Source organism: Uranotaenia lowii, chromosome 2 (assembly GCF_029784155.1).
Source record: "Uranotaenia lowii strain MFRU-FL chromosome 2, ASM2978415v1, whole genome shotgun sequence".
Lineage (NCBI taxonomy): Eukaryota > Metazoa > Arthropoda > Insecta > Diptera > Culicidae > Uranotaenia > Uranotaenia lowii.
In genome coordinates, this window is record NC_073692.1 from 304,181,549 (window position 1) to 304,203,242 (window position 21,694).

At 38.8% G+C, this 21,694-nt stretch overlaps 2 protein-coding genes across 3 annotated transcripts; one reads left to right on the forward strand and one right to left on the reverse strand.

Moving 5' to 3' along the window:
- Positions 1–13,957: 13,957 nt before the first annotated feature.
- On the reverse strand, positions 13,958–16,412 carry LOC129747326 (B-cell receptor-associated protein 31). Of its 2 annotated transcripts, none has more exons than XM_055741480.1 (4): positions 16,218–16,412; positions 15,838–16,122; positions 14,660–14,931; positions 13,958–14,574 (listed from the first exon to the last, which is right to left on the reverse strand). In XM_055741480.1, exons 2-4 carry the CDS (start codon positions 16,073–16,075, stop codon positions 14,395–14,397), a joined length of 690 nt encoding a protein of 229 aa, XP_055597455.1. In that variant the 5' UTR covers positions 16,076–16,122; positions 16,218–16,412; the 3' UTR covers positions 13,958–14,394. The 2 variants fall into 2 exon arrangements, with proteins under 2 accessions (XP_055597455.1, XP_055597456.1); XM_055741481.1 differs by having other exon boundaries at positions 15,847–16,122; positions 16,218–16,411.
- Positions 16,413–17,799: 1,387 nt separating this feature from the next.
- LOC129747322 (retinoblastoma-binding protein 5 homolog) lies at positions 17,800–19,884 on the forward strand. Its single transcript, XM_055741476.1, has 6 exons — positions 17,800–17,947; positions 18,022–18,449; positions 18,514–18,695; positions 18,763–18,882; positions 18,942–19,573; positions 19,631–19,884. The coding sequence occupies exons 1-6, from the start codon at positions 17,929–17,931 to the stop codon at positions 19,714–19,716; spliced, it is 1,467 nt and encodes a 488-aa protein (XP_055597451.1). The 5' UTR covers positions 17,800–17,928; the 3' UTR covers positions 19,717–19,884.
- The last annotated feature ends 1,810 nt before the right edge of the window (positions 19,885–21,694 follow it).

The following is a 21,694-nucleotide window of genomic DNA, read 5'->3' on the forward strand; positions in this document are numbered from 1 at the left end:
ATCACAATCCGATGAAAAATAACGCCAATAACGTGAAAACAATATTTGTCTTGTATGGACGACCCCCTTCTAAAGGGGTCATCCGATAATCTGAGAACATTTTTCATCATTCCTGGTCCTAATGAGCATCTATGCCAAATTTCAGCTCTCTAGCTCTTAAGACGGCTGAGTCTATAGAGGACAAACAAACAAACAAACAAACAAACAAACAAACAAACAAACAAACAAACAAACAAACAAACAAACAAACAAACAAACAAACAAACAAACAAACAAACAAACAAACAAACAAACAAACAAACAAACAAACAAACAAACAAACAAACAAACAAACAAACAAACAAACAAACAAACAAACAAACAAACAAACAAACAAACAAACAAACAAACAAACAAACAAACAAACAAACAAACAAACAAACAAACAAACAAACAAACAAACAAACAAACAAACAAACAAACAAACAAACAAACAAACAAACAAACAAACAAACAAACAAACAAACAAACAAACAAACAAACAAACAAACAAACAAACAAACAAACAAACAAACAAACAAACAAACAAACAAACAAACAAACAAACAAACAAACAAACAAACAAACAAACAAACAAACAAACAAACAAACAAACAAACAAACAAACAAACAAACAAACAAACAAACAAACAAACAAACAAACAAACAAACAAACAAACAAACAAACAAACAAACAAACAAACAAACAAACAAACAAACAAACAAACAAACAAACAAACAAACAAACAAACAAACAAACAAACAAACAAACAAACAAACAAACAAACAAACAAACAAACAAACAAACAAACAAACAAACAAACAAACAAACAAACAAACAAACAAACAAACAAACAAACAAACAAACAAACAAACAAACAAACAAACAAACAAACAAACAAACAAACAAACAAACAAACAAACAAACAAACAAACAAACAAACAAACAAACAAACAAACAAACAAACAAACAAACAAACAAACAAACAAACAAACAAACAAACAAACAAACAAACAAACAAACAAACAAACAAACAAACAAACAAACAAACAAACAAACAAACAAACAAACAAACAAACAAACAAACAAACAAACAAACAAACAAACAAACAAACAAACAAACAAACAAACAAACAAACAAACAAACAAACAAACAAACAAACAAACAAACAAACAAACAAACAAACAAACAAACAAACAAACAAACAAACAAACAAACAAACAAACAAACAAACAAACAAACAAACAAACAAACAAACAAACAAACAAACAAACAAACAAACAAACAAACAAACAAACAAACAAACAAACAAACAAACAAACAAACAAACAAACAAACAAACAAACAAACAAACAAACAAACAAACAAACAAACAAACAAACAAACAAACAAACAAACAAACAAACAAACAAACAAACAAACAAACAAACAAACAAACAAACAAACAAACAAACAAACCCACAGAAATTGCTTTTTATATATATATATATAGATAGATACGACATGCAGATAATTTTTTTAAGCCAGTCCACATATTGAAACGAGTTTTAGTTCATAAATACAGGAAAAAATTCTCGAAATTTTGTTTCGATATTTCATTACGATAACAAAAAGGATTTGTTTTTACGATCCATGCACTGATTTGAAATTAACTCAATAATACATTTTTATCAGCAGCAGAACTTGAAATTAAACGTGTTACATCTCCACAATCACTGAAGTAAATATTACATTCCCATCTACAGGCGAACCAGCCTGTGGCTGAAAACCTCTCAAATAAAGAAAAAAAAAATTACATTTCATATTTTTATCTTAACGTGTCGAGTTTTATATTGCAGAATATTGTAAAATTGTTATAGGTATTTATAGTTTTTGAGTTATTTTTCTAAGTGCAACATCATGCGTGATGTTTCAAAGACGAAATTTTTCGAAGTTAGTCCTAAATGTGGTGAGGATTTAAAAATTAGATTTAAAATTTTTATCGATAACATTTCCGCTACATTTCCTATTTCTCTCAGACTAAAAATTCACCGACAGTTTTATTCGTAGACATCTGTTCAAGTTAATTATAAAACGATGTTTTCTTCTGAAAAAATTACATTTCCTACATCAAACGGAAAAAATGCTTCGTGTAACACTTTTGCGTTCCTCTTTGTTTATAAAATTGTATAGTAGACTATCAATCTTATAAGTAGTGCTTACGCGAAAGTGTTGGTGAATTTTTTTCTAATTGAATCATCAAGGCTATTCGCTCCTCCTCCACCCTCTATTTTAGTTTTCTTTTCGGTGAATATCATTATATTCGAAAGTTTAAACTCATCTTAAGAGACTTTTTTGATAAAACTTGCACTTTTTATAAAATATTCTCTAGTGTGACATTCTTGCGTATAAATACCAACCTTGATGAAAATTTCTTATAACTTTAGAACAAAATATAGGTACTTGTTGTGTTTTTATTCAAAAGTTTACACTAAAAGAGACCCTTTCCATAAAAAAAAAAGTGAAAATGACCCAAAATTCACATGGAAATTCTCCTAATTGTCTTGGAACTGCAGAATACATAGCAGAAAATTTCAAGCAATATAAGCTCTTTTTCAGATGTAATTGTTAAAAATAGGTTAAAAAATTCATTTAGTTAATTTATCCGCTGGCAAAACTACCTACATGACAAAGATATTAAAAAAGTTTCCAATTCAACAAAAAAGGGATATTTTGACCTAAATTTAATGAACATAATACAATCTTTCGTATTTCTTGAGGCATCAGTCAAAACGTTTTGTGGACTTCGGCAAGGTTCGGGAAAAACTTATCTTCAATTTCAAACTCTCATACACTTTTTTGAATGATGTCAGAAATAGATAGGTATTATTTAATTTTTTAACGCGTTGTGTTTCTAGAAGTAAAATATCTAAGCAAGATATATGAATGATGTATGAAAGATAACAGAAAGTTTTGAAATCTGTTGTACGTATTCATGTAGGTTTATTATTGGCTATATGAAAATCTGATCAATTTGAATCAGATTAAAATTTTTCAATAATAATTGTGTAATTAACTTTCATTAATTGAATTTACTTAAATATAGGTACATTTTTAAATTTTAAGATTTTTAGAAATAAGGATGAGGAAACTTAGTAAACAGAAATGAGATTCCGAATTCAGAATTACATTCATAATTATTTCAATAACTATTTGATTTTGCATTTTTTCATCTGGTGTGAGTTTTGACCTTTAGTAAAAATTTTCATATCTAACAAAAAAAAACTTACAACTAACATTTTATCACTCTAGTTTAAGTTCAATTAATGAAATCAATTGTCATTTTTTGAATAATAAATACGTTTAAACCATTAAAACTGATTTCCAACTTGCATATTAAGGGATAAGCTAACATAGAAAACAATAATAGAAGAAGTTTTTGTTGTTTTAAGTTCAAATACAGATAAACACAGATTTTTTCATGAGGCCGATACAGATTTTTTGAAAAACCATCTGACAACCCTGGTCAGGGGCGGCGTGCGGAGTGCAACAACGTCCTGGTGGTTTTCGGGACCCAAAACAGCAACATCACGACGGTCCTCCTGCGAGATAGTGGGGTTAGCTGCGGGCCTTGCGAGCCTGTGACTACAAAAAAACATAAGCAACGAACAACGAACAACAAATTTCGGATGGAAATCGGCAAAGACCCACGCGACGAAAAGGGACTAGCGATTGGAAACTTGGAACATGGAACTGCCGATCTCTAAATTTTGTGGGCAGTACCCACGTGCTCTCCAACGAATTGAAGAGCCGCAAATTCGACAACGTAGCGCTGCAGGAGGTATGCTGGAAGGGCTCCACGGTACGAACGTATCCAGATGGTCGTGCCATCTACCAGAGCTGCGGCAACACACACGAGCTTGGAACAGCTTTTATAGTGATGGGAAAGATGCAAAAGCGTGTCATCGGGTGGTGGCCGATCAACTCACGAATGTGCCGGTTGAGAATCAAGGGCCGGTTTTTCAACATCAGCATCATCAACGTGCACAGCCCTCACCTCGGAAGTACCGGTGACGACAAAGACGAATTTTACGCGCAGCTGGAGCGTGAATACGACCGTTGCCCAAAATATGATATCAAGATCGTCGTCGGTGATTGTAATGCTCAGGTCGGCCAGGAGGAGGAATTCAAACCGACAATTGGAAGGTTCAGTGCGCACCAGCTGACCAGCGAAAACGGCCTAAGACTAATTGATTTCGCCGCCTTCAAACGAATGGCCGTACGTAGTACCTTTTTCCAGCACCGCCTCCCACACAAGTACACCTGGAGATCACCGTACCAAACGCAATCACAGATCGACCACGTTTTGATTGACAGCCGGCACTTCTCGGACATCATCGACGTCAGATCCTGTCGAGGCGCCAACATTGAGTCAGATCACTATCTGGTGATGGTGAAGATGCGCCCAAAACTCTCCGTAGTGAACAACACACGAAACCGGCGCCCGCCCGGTTAAATATCGCCCAACTGAAGCAACCTACGCGCAATCGGTCGAAGCAGCACTGCCGGCAGAGGGCGAGCTTGACGAAGCCCCTCTCGAGGACTGTTGGGATACCATCAAGACAACCATCAACAGTGCTGCGGAGAACGTCATCGGTTATGTGGAGCGAACTCGACGGAACGACTGGTTCGACGAGGAGTGTAGGAGGGTGATGGACGAAGAGAATGCCGCGCAGGCGGCAGTAGTGCAAAAAGGCACCCGTCGAAATGTGGAAAATCACCGACAGCGGAAGAGGCAGCGAGTCCGAATTTTCCAGGAGAAAAAGCGCCGCCTGAAGGAGGAGGAGCTCAAGGAGCTGGAGCAGCTGCATCGTTCCCAAGAAACACGAAAGTTCTATCAGAAACTCAACGCATCCCGCAAAGGCTTCGTGCCGCAAGCCGAAATGTGCCGGGATAAGGACGGGGGCATCCTGACGGACAATCGTGAGGTAACGTAGAGCAGCCACTCCCAGCGATGAGTGAAGTTAAGGAAGCCATTCGCCAGCTGAATAGAAATAAGTCGGCTGGGAAGGATGGCATCGCATCTGAACTCATCAAAATGGGCCCGGACAAGTTGGCCGATTGCCTACACCGGTTGATAGTCCGGATCTGGGACATAAAAAGCTACCGGAAGAGTGAAAGCAGGGGGTAATATGCCGCATCTACAAGAAGGGCGACAAATTGGACTATGAGAACTACCGAGCGATCACTGTCCTCAATGCCGCCTACAAAGTGTTGTCCCGAATCCTACTCCGCCGCCTAACGCCACAAGCAAACAGATTCGTGGGAAGTCAACAGGCCGACTTCATGGAAGGACGGTCTACGACGGATCAGATATTCACATTACGGCAAATCCTCCAAAAATGCCGTGAACACCAAGTCCCTACGCACCATCTATTCATCGACTTCAAAGCCGCATACGACACGATCGACCGTAACGAGCTATGGAAAATCATGGACGAGAACGGCTTTTCCGGGAAGCTGATCAGACTAATCAAGGCGACGATGGATGGAACGCAGTGCTGTGTGCGGATCTCGGGTGAATTGTCGAGTTCATTCAAATCGCGCAGGGGGCTTCGACAAGGTGAAGGCAAACATATTATAATCAACATTGGTAACTCTCAGCATGCTTCATATACTTCAGCAAGGACATGTATATCAGCACCACCTCCTGGAGAAAGTTCTTACTAGAAGGAAATTTCAAGCATTGAGGTACTGAGAAAACTCTGATCATTCTTTCCATCAACCGTGGGTTCGCGTCTTAACTACAAAAGTTCGTATTTGAACTTGCATTTCTATGACCACGCAGGAAATTTTGTTTATGTTTTATTTTCAACATAGGAATTTCAGCCTACTCCAACTTTTCTTAGTGTAGCAAAGTATGTTGCTATGGTTCTCAATTTGTGTTGTTTTCTGCCGAATGGAAAAAAGGTCCCGACTGACGGGGTATGCTAATAAATCTACAATTTGAGATTCTAATGTCATTTGAATTGGAACAATCATTTATGGAAATTTCACTTTTTGGACAATACTGAATATTTCATAAAAGAAATCATAAAAAGGCAACAATTTACTAAGTAAATTGATCTTAAAATCTACTCTACAATATGATTTGAGATTTATTGATGACCACATCATCGTTATTATTATTATTATCTGGAGCACGTTTGGTAAATGGAAATCAGCATTTCTCTAAAAATGAATAAATTGGTAAAGGAAAAAAAATCTTCGTGTAGGATGAGTTCTTTTTAATACTTTTCATTTAGGCACATCTGATTTTTTGAAAACTCCAAAACACGTTGAACCGATAAACCAAAATCATATTTTGAGTATAAAATTTATTAACGAGGTCAACTTACTTATCATGAAAGATATTATGCAAAAAAAAATAGTGGACATACTTGTGTTGTATTTAGTATAATTGTCAGATCGGGACACAAAGTTTTGGTGATAATGAGCTTAACAGTTTTCGCCAGAAGCTTTCGAAATTTAGTCTAAGGCAACTTAGGTCTTCTCGATAGCATTTATTCGTGTTCGTAAGAACTTTCCTCACATGGAGGCGCGTTTCATGTGTCCTTCAAGTTTCCGGGGAGTGAGGAATATTCATACTATTATTATATTTGGTGAAGGTCTATCCTGCATGATGTTCAACGTGGCGCTAGAAGGTGTTATTCGACGAGCGGTGTGCGAAATGCGGGGACGATTTTCAACAGATCCAGTCAACTTATCTGCTTTGCCGATGACATTGATATAGTCGGCAGATCATCTGCTGCTGTGGAGGAGATCTACCGCAAACTGAAACGCGAAGCAGGAAGGATTGGGTTGATAATTAATACGTCCAAGACGAAGTACATGCTGGCCTGCGGATCCGAGACCGACCGAACCCGCCTGTCCAGTAATAACAAGGTCACGATCGACGGCGACAAGCTGGAGACAGTCGAAGACTTTGTCTATCTCGGCTCATTGGTGACCGCAGACAATGACACCTGCCGTGAGATCCGGAGGCGAATTATCAGCGGAAGTCGTGCCTACTATGGACTCCACAAGCAACTGTGGTCGAGAAGACTTAGCCCTCGCACGAAGTGTAACCTGTATATGACGCTCATTAGAACGGTTGTTCTCTACGGGCATGAGACATGGATATTGCTCGAGGAGGACCTGCGTACACTTGGAGTATTCGAGCAACGAGTATTAAGAACCATCTTAGTCGGCGTACAGGAGAACGGAGTGTGGATGCGAAGGATGAACCACGAGGACCGAGTAAATTTTAGGAATTATGTTCGTCAAGTTACGTCGTGAGACGGAATACTATGTAAATAAAAACAAATTAAAAATATTTTAGAAATTCCGTGAAAAAAATTCAAACATGACAGTTTCCGCGGTGAGATGCTGAAATTCCCGGTTTTGTCTCGGTTTTCCCGGTTCGCTAGCAACCCTGATAATCTTTCTGGTGAATATCAATTTATTGCGGACTACTGCGGAAATCTTGCGTTAATATAAATACTCAAAATCCAATGGAAAATTGGATTAAATTCTTGAAAAATCTGATAATTTGACAAAAGGTTCTGAAAACAGTCAGCTTTGAAAATTCGTCAAAAATTCCATTTTTCGTATTTTGACAATCTAAAAATCCAAAAATGTGTCATATTACGTCAACTTTCCAAAAAAAAATTGAGAAATGGTGGTGAAAATTTTTCTGGTAAACGGTTCATTCTGCGAATAAATTTCAGGAGAATCATTCGTGTGAGGAAAAAAAATCTGGGAAAGTGTTTTTCTGGTGATTGAATTCCGGACATTTTTCATTCTGGGCAAACGTTTTTGAGGAAATGGAGTACAACCAGATAATGTATGAAAAAAGTGAAAAATATTCTTTTAATGTTCACATTATTCTAACTGTTTGGAATAGTTTTTGAGAATTTTTTTTTAAACATAAGATGAAGGTTTACGTAACGTCGTTACTTTCAGAAAAAGACTTTACAGCTCGCTCAGCACTTTACAGTTACCGAACTCGAAACATACGAATTTCGGTAATCCGATTACCGGTTATCCGCCAAAAGAAGGGCTATTCTAATGGTTTACTAAAACTTACCGAACTAGGTTTGTAAAATGAACACCGAACTCTAGCCTTGATCTCGACTGAATACTGCCCTAAAGCACGAATCTTCATCAGTTGAAAACCACATCTTCGTGTCACCGCAAGTCGGATATAAGTCGAGGCTACGTTTCCAAATCGTTGGTGGTACTTCATGAAACATCCGTGACCAATTGAAGGCTGCGTATTGTAGAACTCAAATTCAATATGCATTCCCTCTATCACATTTACGATGTTTAGGATCAGACGATGGGCCGACCCTTTAACTGTCTCCACCACTTGTTAGATTTCTTGTATCAAAATCTAAGTTTAAATGATTCGTCTCGCATCGGTCGACGCAAGCGGTCGTGTTAGTTATTTTACTCCCCGTCGCTAAGATCAGAATAGGTAGTGAGAAGTAATTATTGAGTTGTTCGGACGTCATCACCCACCGTTGCTGCAGAAGTGTCCCGAGATATTCGGTTTTAAATGCCGTTACCAGGAAAGAAATCAATGCAGTGAAGTGATATTATTTCTTTGTGATATTATCATCAAGTGTGCATCAGCCTCCTGCAGAACAGAACAAAAGGCTATACCCCGATAGTCGGCAGCCATCAAACGTGGAAATCGACGGAGTGGTAACCGAAGAGGGTTTGACCGTCGATGACCTAATGGAATCAGGGGTTGGCCGATTCAAGGATCCTGCTCTTCCAACGGTCAAGGTGTTGGATGCGCGTCAACTAAAGTCAGCATCTGGCGAGGGGAAAGAACGGAAGTTTTCCCTGTCGAACTCTTTTCGGGTTACCTTTTCCGGCACTGCACTTCCTGAGTACGTTGCGATCGGGAAGGTTCGTCTACCTGTGAGACTTTATGTGCCTTCGGTCATGTTCTGCCAGAAGTGCAAGCAGTTGGATAATACGGCCGCCTACTGCTGCAATCAGGCACGCTGCTCTAAGTGCGGGGAGAAGCATGAGGAAGCTTCGTGTACAATACAAGCAGCAAGCAGGTGCTTGTATTGCACTGGTGAAGCCTCTCATGCTCTCTCGGCGTGTCCGAAGTACATATCGCGCCGGGAAAAAATCAAGACTTCTTTGAAAAATCGTGTAAAAATGTCCTACAGAGACATGGTTCTGAAGTCTTTGCCAATTGTCTCAGAGAACCAGTTTGACCTTCAAAGTGACTTTGAACCCGAAGGGGAGGATCCATGTGAAGGAACATCAACTGGGCCATTTTTAAAAAATAATGTTTCACAGGCTCCAAAAAGGAAACGCATTACTAAAACACAAACCGGATTAGCTGCCAGCAAAATTAAAATTAAAAGAAATCCTCAAAGTGGAAATAGTAATTCTGCCCCTCCTATTCAGAGTCCTCCGGGTTTTAATCCGTCCCCGAAGGACTTCCCTCCACTTTCTGGGAAGTCAAAACCCCAGGCTTTCCTTCAGAATTCAGGCCCAGCAGTAGCTAACAGGAATGCAACAATTCCCAGAGAAACTGCATCTGATCCATCGTCGAATGGTTTTCCCAGCTTTTCGGCTGATGGTAAGATGAAATTCTCGGAAATTGTTGCGTTCATCCTGGACTTTTTCAGTGTACCAGCAGGATGGAGGACTATGATCAATATTTTTGTACCCCTTTTGAGAGAATTCTTGAAAAAGAAAGCTCTCACTATGACCCTCATCGCAGAAGCAATTTCTTTCGATGGCTAATTCATCCAATGAGGGGAGAGAAATTGTTTCTGTATTGCAATGGAACTGCAGAAGTATTTTACCAAAATTAGACCCACTTAAAATATTGGTACACAATTTGAATTGTGATGTGTTCGCCTTATGCGAAACTTGGCTCTCTCCAAACGTAGATTTCACCTTCCATAGCCACAACATAATTCGCCTGGATCGTGATGGTCAAAGAGGGGGTGGCGTTCTTTTGGGGATCAAGAAATGCCACTCTTTCTATCGTATTCCACTACAGCCATCTCTAGGTATTGAAGTCGTTAGTTGCCAAGCTAGAATTAAAGGTCAAGACCTTTGTCTAGCATCGGTTTATATTCCGCCATCTTCAAGCGTGAGCCGGAACCAATTGGCGAATATTATTTCACTTCTCCCAGAACCCCGGCTAGTTCTGGGAGATTTTAACTCCCATGGCGTGGGCTGGGGTAGCTCACGTGATGATGATCGTGCTAACATTATTTATGAGCTGTGCGACGACTTCAACATGACTTTCTTAAACAATGGGGAAGTGACTCGAATTAATGGATCCCAATCACAGCATAGTATTTTAGACCTTTCTTTAGCTTCTTCCTCTCTGAGCTTGGATTGTACGTGGAAGGTAATTCAAGACCCTCAGGGAAGCGATCATTTGCCTATCCATATTTCTATTAACAGTGGTCGTAGTCCACCCGAAGAAATCAATATTCCTTATGACCTCACAAAGGATATAGATTGGAAAAAGTATGCATCGAGTGTTGGCGACGCCATCAACTCAACGGACGAACTGCCTCCGGAGGCAGAGTATTGTTTCATGTCCGGGACGGTTGTGGACTGTGCAATCGGGGCACAGGTCAGACGAAACGAAAACTCGACGATCCTGAAAAGACCTCCTACTCCGTGGTGGGACGGTGAGTGTTCTCGCGCGGGAAATGAAAAGCGCAAGGCGTTTGTCGAGTTTCGCAGAACCGGATTGCCAGAGAAGTTCCAACGTTACTTGGCTTTGGAACGCAAGTTCAAGAACTTGATCAGGGCCAAGAAACGTGGGTATTGGAGGCGATTTGTTGATGGGTTATCTCGAGAAACGTCTCTGCGCACACTTTGGCAAACAGCACGGAACATGCGTAATCACACTCCCACGAACGAAAGTGAGGAAAGTTCGAGCCGATGGCTATTAAAGTTCGCGAAAAAGGTCTGCCCGGACGCAGCACCAGCTCTGAAAATATACCGGGATACAGAGAATAGTTCCGAAACCGAGGATAAATTCTCGATGGTCGAACTTTCACTTGCGCTCTGGTCCTGCAACAATTCAGCTCCCGGACTGGACAGAATCAAATTCAACTTGTTGAAGAATCTGCCAGATTCCGCTAAAAAACGTTTATTGAATTTATTCAATAAGTGTTTGGAACAGAACTTTGTTCGGCATGACTGGAGACAAGTGAAAGTTATCGCCATCCAAAAACCGGGAAAACCAGCTTCTGATTACAATTCGTATAGGCCGATTGCAATGCTCTCGTGTCTCCGGAAATTGCTCGAAAAAATGATTCTCTTTCGGCTGGATAAATGGGTTGAATCAAACAATCTGTTGTCAAGTACACAATTTGGTTTCCGTAGAGGCAAGGGTACGAACAACTGTCTAGCATTACTTTCATCAGACATTCAATTGGCGTTTGCCCAAAAAGAGCAGATGGGGGCAGTATTTCTGGACATCAAAGGGGCATTCGATTCGGTGTCCATAGAAGTGCTATCTAGTAATCTTAACTCTTGCGGACTTTCACCAATATTGAACAATTTTTTATATAACCTGTTGTCTGAAAAAATCATGAATTTTAGTCATGGAGAAACCAATGTTAAACGAATTAGTTACATGGGTCTACCCCAAGGCTCATGTTTAAGCCCCCTGCTATACAACTTTTATGTCCGAGAAATCGATGCTTGTATGGCACAAAATTGCACGCTAAGACAGCTTGCGGATGACTGTGTTGTTCATATCACAGGTAAAACAGGCACTCAAATTAAACCTCCGTTACAAGAAACTCTTAATAACTTATCACATTGGGCCAGGAATCTAGGTATCGAGTTTTCGCCTAGTAAAACCGAGTTAGTAGTTTTTTCAAGGAAACATTCCCCTCCTCAAATAGAGCTCCTTATGATGGGTAGAACTCTAACTCAATCTCTTAGTTTTAAATATTTGGGTGTCTGGTTCGACTCTAAATGCCTCTGGGGAAAACATATTACGTACTTGACACAAAAATGCCAAAAGAGGATCAATTTTCTTCGAACGATTACTGGAACCTGGTGGGGTGCTCATCCACAGGACCTCATCAGGTTATACCAAACAACGATACTGTCGGTCATAGAATACGGAAGCTTTTGCTTCGGGTCCGCCGCGCAAACCCACTTGATTAAACTAGAACGAATACAGTATCGTTGTTTGCGTATTGCCATGGGTTGTATGCAATCGACACATACGATGTGTCTCGAAGTACTGGCGGGTGTAATGCCGTTGAAAAATCGGTTCCTCGATTTATCGCTACGTTTCCTAATTCGAAGTGAAACTATGAATCCTTTGGTGATAGAAAATTTGGAAAGGCTTATGAATATTAATCCGCAAGTAACATATGTAAATAATTATAAAACTTTTAGTCAATTAGAAATAAATCCTTCTTTATTAAATTCGGACACGAGTCACTTTTACCCGATTAGCAGTTCCTTGATAAAATTCGATCTATCCATGACCGCCGACATCCGTGGAATTCCAGATCACGTCCGACCCAACATCATTCCTTCAATCTTTGCTTCAAAAGTACGTGAAATTGATCCTATAAAAATGTTCTTTACTGATGGTTCTAGAATCGACAACGCGACTGGCTTCGCAGTGTATAATGAGGGCTTTGAAGCTTCGTTCAAGCTTCGAGAGCCATGCTCCGTTTACACTGCTGAGCTAGCCGCTATTTACTGTACCTTGGAACACATTCGCACACTGCCCGTAGACCACTATTTCATCTATTCGGATAGTCTCAGCTCCGTTGAGGCGATTCGATCGATGAAACTGATGAAGCGCTCTTCCCATTTTTTGCTGGAAATTTCTGGGATATTGGGCGCTCTGATCGAAAATTCGTATAGGATTACCTTAGCTTGGATCCCGTCTCATTGTCTTATACAAGGCAATGAGAAGGCGGACTCATTGGCTAAGGTGGGCGCGTTACAAGGTGAAATCTTTGAGAGGATAATAACTTACAATGAATATTTTTCAATACCTCGCACTTGAGCGATTAACGCTTGGCAGTCTACCTGGGACAATGGCACAAAGGGACGTTGGCTCCATACGATTATCCCTAAGGTTCCGACGAAGGCATGGTTCAAGCATTTTAACTTAAGTCGCGACTTCATTCGCGTGATTTCTCGGCTCATGTCAAATCACTGCCGGCTTGACGCGCACTTGTTTCGTATTAATCTCGCTGCAACCAATGTTTGCGTTTGTGGGGATGGCTACCACGACATCGATCATGTTGTATGGACGTGTGAATTGTATGGTCAAACGAGGGCTTGGCTACTGGATACCCTTAGGGCCCGAGGTAGACTACCTGGTGTTCCTATTCGAGACATTTTGGCAAACTTAGATTTTGGATATTTGTTCCCAATTTACAAATATCTTAAGCTCTCTGATGTGGTCGTTTAGTCTTCCTGTCCACGTTTCTTTTGTGTGTTTACCTTATTTAACGTTTCTTTTGTCTATTTGTTAGAGATACCCCTATCATCCAACGGGTTCGACAATACCGGAAGTAAGGCTGGCCAGCAAAATGGATATCTCCGCCAAACCTCGTTGCAATCGTAACAACAGCAACAGAAGGCCACCACCGGACCCCAATGGAAACTGTTTTCGAATACGACCCCTTTGTTACCCTTTTCCCCTTCCTTAGTAAATTTTTCTAACCGTTGAGTCGCCGCGACTATTACGGCCCCCTCCCCTACTAACCTATATAGTTAAGAGTTAAATTTATGGATACACTCGGCATATTTAAACTTTGTCAAAGTAAAAGGCCTAATAAACATAGTTGTAAATAAATCTAAGTTTAAATGTTGAATTCGTAAAGTTATCTAATTTTAAGATTTATCGAGTTCGGACGAAAATATTTACAATCTTAGAAATTCAATTTCAAGTTTATTATCCATTCCTTAGATTTACAGGTTTATAACAGTTTAAATAGAAATGACGATGTAATGGTTAAGGAAAAAATTGGAGCATCCTGCATTTTATGTGTGTGAATTAGCTCCACTAAATTACCATAAGTAATCTTTGAATTGATTTAATTTTTTTGAAAGAGTCTTTTCTGAACAGTCCTTTGTCATCGAAATCGCGCTACCATTGATAATCGATTCGAGATAAGCTCTAGATACCAGAATTCAAGTACAATTCACCAAAAAACGAACATGTCTTACTAATATATTCAGGGGAACAAACAATTACGAGATGCTACCATCCTCGTATCGCTGTTAAAATTCAGAGTGCTAATAAACGCCACCTCATTACCATAAACAGAACGTGGATAGATGATAGGTCGGGGTTTTGATTGACCATTTAATCGCTCTTATCGTTGCTGGTAATCGTTACTCGCTTCTGCAGTTTGCTGAACTCCTCCGTAAGCCGATCGTATTCGCGGTTCAAGCTTTCCGATTGAGATTTCATCGCTTCCTTATCTTTGCGTTCCCGGGCCAGCTCGGTTTCCAGTTCGCTGATGCGTTTCTTCAAATCGTCAACCTGAAGATAAGATAGTTGAAAAGTGGATAAAATGGAGCAAAAGTTCACAGTTATGAAACGGGACCACAATCAGTCCGGGACTTACAGCAACTTCATCGGCTGAAGGAGCCGATGGCTTGGTTTCGTCATCCTTCTTCTGGGTCAACAGACTGCGGGCAGCAGCGGTAGCACTTTGGGCCTGCTTCATGGAAGCCTCCGATTGAGCCAGCAGCTGAGCCTGGGTTGTGATGAGCGAAATCAAACGGCGGATTACAAGGGACAGGAAGATTGCGAAGCCGGAGATATAGAAGTTACGCTGGGCACGGAACAAACGGAGACTGTTTTGCAGACCAACGTTCAGATGTTCAGCGCCGTGATCTGTTGAAAATTTAAAAAAAAATAGAAAATGTTAGCATTAACTCAATGATATGATAAACTGTAGAAAAGAAACGGAAGGAAATATGAAAAATGGACAAAATCGTTGATCCTTAGAATTGTTTAAAAACCTTAATAGCTGTTTAAACCTAAACCATTTAATGATAATTTATCTACTATTTTTCATAATTTATTTTCCTAAATATTAACATTATGACGGTAACTGACTTTTCTTTTAGAATGTTAATAAGAATTCTGTTAAGTGACATGTTCTACACGATTGCCATTCTTCTAAAAATTATGTTATTTGTTATAGGTTAATAAAGCAGAAAAATGTGATTTCGTCAACATGACATTTTTTATGTAAAAATTCATTGTTAAAATCCGCGGCTAATATTAAGTGGTATTAGTACAGATAGTCTATAATGAGTAAGGTATGTCATGCAAAAATTTGTTTACTTGTATGCACATGGCGAAACCATCGTTTCTTTAAGAGTTATGCTGATAACGTTAAACCTTCTCTTCTAAGAAAACATCATATGAATTTAATCTGTATGTATCTTCAAACTTCCTTATCTAATATAACAATAATAATCCTTATCAATCTTTCATCTACAGTTCTTTTTTTCAGTAATATTAGATGAAAATTCGAAGATAGCCAAATTACCATGATGACTCATCGTTTGATGTTACCTTGTGAAATTGTTAACAAAGTTATTCCGATCATGCGGAAAGTGATCTAGCGATGTTTCAAAATCATGACGTGGTTCTTACATACAATCTAAACCTTGACCTAGGCATGCCCAAAGACTGCACCAAACTTCTATGTCTACCACAACAAGCCGCATCAACCCAAATCACAATTGCCAGCACCTTGCAGTTGTTAAAATAAAAGGGGACTTCAGATACCTAACTCACCGCTGTGCGAATATTTGCGCATCTCCCGGATGGCCTCCAGCAGAAACAGGACTAGCACAAACAGCAACAGATAGAAATAGGTCTGGGCCTGCCGGCTCAACATAGCCAGGAAGCGGCTCTTGAAGAATCGTTGCCATCGTTGAGGGCTGGCCACCGGAAGTACCAGCAGTAGCACGATAACGATCTCGACGTACAGGAAAGATGCGATTAAACTCCAAACCAAACTCATTTTCGTTTTTTATTTTTTAGCACAAATGGATCCAAAGGTCAAAAGCACTAAAAATAGAAAAACGTAAAATTGGTACCTTTTATAGACAAACCAAATCCAATTTCCGGATTGTACGCCGTTTGCGCCTTTCCATGTAACTTACCGTTGAGATTCGTTCAATCTAATTTTCTTGAAGATATTAAGGAATTCCAAAAACTTATGATGAAATAATTACGAAAAAACTTAATAATCCACCATTAAAATCTCATGCAAGATATTAAACTTTACACAGAGCCTCACTCAAGTGCAACAAGAAACGATACTTTACCGATTGAAATGACGACGAAGACTGGTATCGGATGCGCTCTTCTCGGGTCGCTTTATTTGCATGGAAGAAAACGAGATAGCATCGGCTTCTGAGTCAGCCTCTCAGGAATCGCAGGAAGAGAGCCATAAAGAGAAACGATTTATTACAGAAACGAATATTTACAAATATTCTTATAAGAAAAACGTGTCGCTCCCTCATCGATACCCCAGGGAGCTTGAGCTATATCGGTTGAAATCGTATTTTGTGAGTCCTGTTCAATGAATTATTGTTTCCGACCTCTCTGACAATTTAAAGGTAGTTTTTCGTTTTTCGAACTTTGCAAGGAATTTTAAAAACCAAATTTATCATAAACGTTTCAGTGAATATCGTTCACTGTTTTGAATTTATATTAACCTACTACATTGCCCAATAATGCTTCACCATACTAATGTTTGGTTCAGAAAAAACTCTCCAAAATGATCGCTGCGCAGTTTGTTTCACTTTTGAGCTGCAAATTTTTAATACAAACTGCTTAACTTTTTTGTTTTTCCGAACCAAGTTGTGGTAGTATCACGCTGCATGCGAAAAAAATAAGACAAAGGAATTTTTCTTTGTTTAGTCGCCAAACAAAGAAAAAATTCATTGATTCTGGGACAAATAAAAATTCCTTTATATTTCTAATCCGTTTTCGTTTACTTCAAAGAATTTATCCCCTTTGAAATTAAAACAAATTTTGTAATTCAATGGTTCTAGAAGTTCAATAATATCCTTAGTTTCAAAAAATATTATTTTTAATCAAACTTATAATACATTGTTTCAAATAAATATAAGTTTGTTTCAATGAAATAATTTTTTTGTATCAAAATCAATTTTGTTCTGGTTCAAATACCAAGTTTCAGGTTTCTGATCTTCATTTTGATAAAATAAAACAGTTAAAATGAACATGCATGTTAAACTATGTTTATAATGTGTTTGTTAGAAACATTATTGAAAAACTGCATAACAATAATATAAAATATAGTCAATTTTATAAGGATTTAAAATATTATCTTATGAAAAGAAATCATCTCACTTTTTAATATTATTTTTGCGTTTAGGTATAAACATTGATCAACAAGATTTTTCTTTCCTATTTTTGGAATGATGAAAGCTAAAAGAAGAGTTATGATACAAATTGTAAGTCTATTTCGTAAATGTGATGTAAAATATGTTGCTTTCTGCTTGCATGAGTGGAGAAAACAAAGATCGTTGTTCAACAGCAGATTTTTTTCAGGAAAACGATTTTGAATAAAATTTAATTCAAATTTGATTATTTATTGAAAAAAAAAATTTAACTTGAGACTTCAACCATGGATCGGATCTGTTTTAGTTTTTATAGCATGCGTCTTTCCTACCAGTTTGACCGAATCCTATTTTTGTTTCCGTGCCGGTTGTCAGATTTTTGTTGTTGTTTGTGTTTACATCAGTGAGTTTGGTAAAATTTTCGGCTTATTTCCGTGTCCGCGGTGCATTTTTACATTTAATTTTGAATTTAATATAATAAAACCTGAAATACACCGGATAAACCATGAACCTTCAACTGTTAGGTAAGTAGATTTGAAAATTTTCCAAACTAAAATTGATTTCACTTACTAATAGCACTATTTGTTTCACTGTAAAGAATCGTTCGGCCAGAACTACCCGGAAGAATTCGATGGATCACTAGACTGTATATCCCTGGCCGTGACGTGTGCCTTTAACAAATACGGAACTCTTTTAGCCGTTGGCTGCAATGACGGTCGTATAGTGCTATGGGATTTCCTAACCAGGGGGATTGCGAAGATCATTTCCGCCCACGTTCATCCGGTTTGTAGCCTGTGTTGGTCCCGCAACGGGCACAAGCTGCTGTCGGCTTCGACCGACAATAATGTGTGCATTTGGGACGTGGTCAGTGGTGACTGCGAGCACAAGTATCGATTTCCATCGCCGATTCTCAAAGTCCAGTTTCATCCGAGAAATGATAACAAATTTCTAGTTTGCCCGATGCGATACGCCGCCGTCCTGGTGGATATTGGCGGAAAACATCAATGTCTACCGGTGGATAGCGATGTAAGTGGATTTTGGATTGTTGGCACAAAAATTAAATAATAAATTCCTTTGATTTCATTTATAGGGCGATTTGAACATCGTAGCTTCTTTCGATAGACGTGGAGATCACATCTATTCTGGTAATGCAAAGGGTAAAATCTTAGTATTGAACGCCAATACATTGGAAATAGTTGCCAGTTTCAAGATAGCTGTGGGAACCTCGAGTGCCACCGCAGTCAAGAGTATAGAATTTGCGCGGCGAGGAGAGTATGTATTGAGTATGATTTTAAACAGTCTTCTGTAATTTACTATCGATTAAACTTTTCTCCCATAGAGCTTTTCTTGTTAATACGTCGGATCGCGTCATAAGGGTTTACGATTCAAAAGAGGTCGTAACTTGTGGGAAAGACGGTGAACCCGAACCAATTCAGAAGTTGCAGGATTTGGTTAACAAGTAAACTTGGTATTATTTTGACCGAAAATTTTAATAATGGACCATGTTTTTTTGCGCAGGACAACCTGGAAGAAGTGTTGCTTTTCGGGAGATGGCGAATACATCTGTGCCGGAAGTGCTCGTCAACATGCGCTGTACGTTTGGGAGAAATCGATCGGTAATCTGGTGAAGATTCTTCACGGAACCAAGGGTGAATTGCTGCTAGACGTGGTTTGGCATCCGGTTCGACCGATCATTGCCAGTATCAGTTCCGGTTTGGTCTCGATCTGGGCCCAAAATCAGGTGGAAAACTGGTCTGCCTTTGCTCCCGATTTTAAAGAATTAGATGAGAACGTCGACTATGAGGAACGAGAATCGGAATTCGACATTACCGATGAGGACAAATCGGTTGACTTGGCTGCCGAATCCAAGCAAGACGAGGAAGTCGAGGTGGATGTCGTTTCGGCAGAGCCAATTGCAGCATTTTGTTCGTCTGACGAAGAAAACGAAGACGAAAATGCACTGCAGTTTCTACCCATTGCTCCGGAAGTGGAGGATCCGGAAGACGGCTGGGGCTCGCAGGATAACTCGGATACGTTAGTTTCCGGTTATAATAACACGAGTCATGATTCGATGAAGGAAAACGAACCATCATCTAAGAAAAGGAAAGCCAACTCGTACGATATTGCGCTGGATAATGCGCCTGTTGAAGGTAAGTTATCAATAATTTAAAAAAAAAATAAAAAAAATGAATCATGTTATTTTCTAGACGTACATCCCTTGCTGCAAAACAAAGCTAACAAGGACAAATCAACAGCGGCTAATAAAAAGGCTGCGGGGAGACCAAGAAAATAATTCCAAATCATGGGGTATACGGTAAGAAACTCTTGTACCTTCCTAATACTTTTTTATAATTTCATATTGTTTACTCATACTGTTTATTTGAGGGTCAAATCTTCAAATCAACAAAATTCTCATTTCTAGTATATATTTCTCCTTGTAAATATAACTTTTTAAGTCCCAAGTGCAGCAGCAAGCTAAGTTTATTTAGATGACATGTCATTATACGAGGAGCTGCACGTAACTCGAGATAGCTTTGTAATTTCTTTCAACTTGTTTTTAAAATCAAAGAACATTTGATCGGGATTCGACCAAACCGAACTGAACGCCATCAGCATTTATTCGAGGCATTCGAACTTTATGTGCAATTATTTTCATCAAGAGGCTGAATCCTTGATGTTTATGAACTCACATCGATTGTTTTTAATCCGAGAAATTCATTCCAGTCAAACATACTCGTTTTTTCGATCTAGAATAGGGATTGTAAGAGATTCAATTTCGGTTGTTTTTAAATTTTCTCATGACGCTCAGTTCGGTCTGGTCGAAGCCCGGCCATTTATCATTTCGAAAAACTGACCGCGTCCGGCGCAAGTTGTCAGCGAACTGAGTAAAAATTCCTATGACGTGGTATAATTTCTCTGTGGTATAATGCCGTTTGACATAATACCTGAATTAAAAGTATCTGTGCTTAGGATACTTAAAGCTATGATCGCTGTAGATTTGTTTTCATGTTTATGTCTAGGGATGTACCGAATAGTTATCCAGGAAACCTTGTTTCCATCCTGCTTTGTCTTGTGATAGGATACAAGATATGTTTTATTTGGTTTCTTTCAAACATATGCAATGCGGTTGCGATGGAAAGACAATTCCAGTTATTAGAAAGCTTGTTAATGCCGGTCCGGCATAGAATCTTATGCCGATAATTCCACCTCCAAAGAATTTCATTATTGGAGTAGAGTCTGATTTGTGGGTGTTCTTGTTCTTGTAAATATAACTTTTTTTCAAATGAAGCAGCTTGCATAGTTTATTCAGATGACATATCAATAGTTAATCGGGTTACCCTCGGAATTTCTTTCAATAAATGTTTTGAATCTAAGAACATTTATCATTTTAATGTATTTGAACTGTATACCTTATTTTCATAGAAAGGGAAATAGATCATATAAGTTGGATTGAATTTTTCTTAAATAATTTTAAGAACTCATCATTTAGATCATCCGATTACAATTTCGATCCGGAAGCATCTGGAACCTAAAATTATCACGTAATATAATGACATTCAAATTAATGAACAAAATTCGACAAAATAGATATTCGCTGTAGATCTTTTGAAGGTTTCAGGTTAGGTTAAAATATTGGGAGCGCCTGACTAAAAGCGCCTTTATCCGTGGTCTATTCTAGGGTCCTAATTAATACAAGAATTGAACCAAAGAAATTAGATCCAATCCAGTGAAAAAAAACTGGCAATCCCACTCGTGCTTCATTAACTGTCAAACGGCTTAGAACTGGTGCAAATTGGATTTAAATCTCATCCGTTTTGGATTATTTATACAGGTTCTAAAAAATGTTGATATGAAACTGGTATAATGGAACACGGATGCGGTTGCTTGGGTCGGATTTTGGGTCTAAACCGGCAGTTTGGACGGTTTGGGTGCTCTAAGAGCAAGTTCACTGGTTGAGATGGAGATGGAAATTTCGAAGGTTTACAACACATCACAACACATTTGCCGTACACCGGTGTTGGGAAAATCTGATATTCGAACAGTTTCGCGCTGCAAAATTTGTATCGTATAACACTTTTTGGCTGAGGGTGATATAAAAACACGATGTTTTGCAACACCGAACCGAGTGATAGAGTCGGCGTTGCAATACAGTATTCGTGCATGAAACGCTTCGGTGCTGCCATCTATCTTATGCTCAAAACCTCAGTTGAGGGGAAAATATAGGAAATTGAGCAATTTCAGGATTTTAACATAAAGTGATATTTTCTTTT

Coding starts and splice junctions, on each gene's coding strand:
- LOC129747326 (XM_055741480.1), bottom strand. CDS start 16,075: ATGAGTTTGGTTTGGAGTTTAATCGCATCTTTCCTGTACGTCGAGATC. Junction 14,932..15,837: donor TTCGCACAGCGGTGAGTTAG/GTATCTGAAGTC, acceptor AATTTTCAACAG/ATCACGGCGCTGAACATCTG. Junction 14,575..14,659: donor CTTCAGCCGATGAAGTTGCT/GTAAGTCCCGGA, acceptor TCTTATCTTCAG/GTTGACGATTTGAAGAAACG.
- LOC129747322 (XM_055741476.1), top strand. Junction 18,450..18,513: donor GTCTACCGGTGGATAGCGAT/GTAAGTGGATTT, acceptor TTTCATTTATAG/GGCGATTTGAACATCGTAGC. Junction 18,696..18,762: donor GAATTTGCGCGGCGAGGAGA/GTATGTATTGAG, acceptor TTTCTCCCATAG/AGCTTTTCTTGTTAATACGT.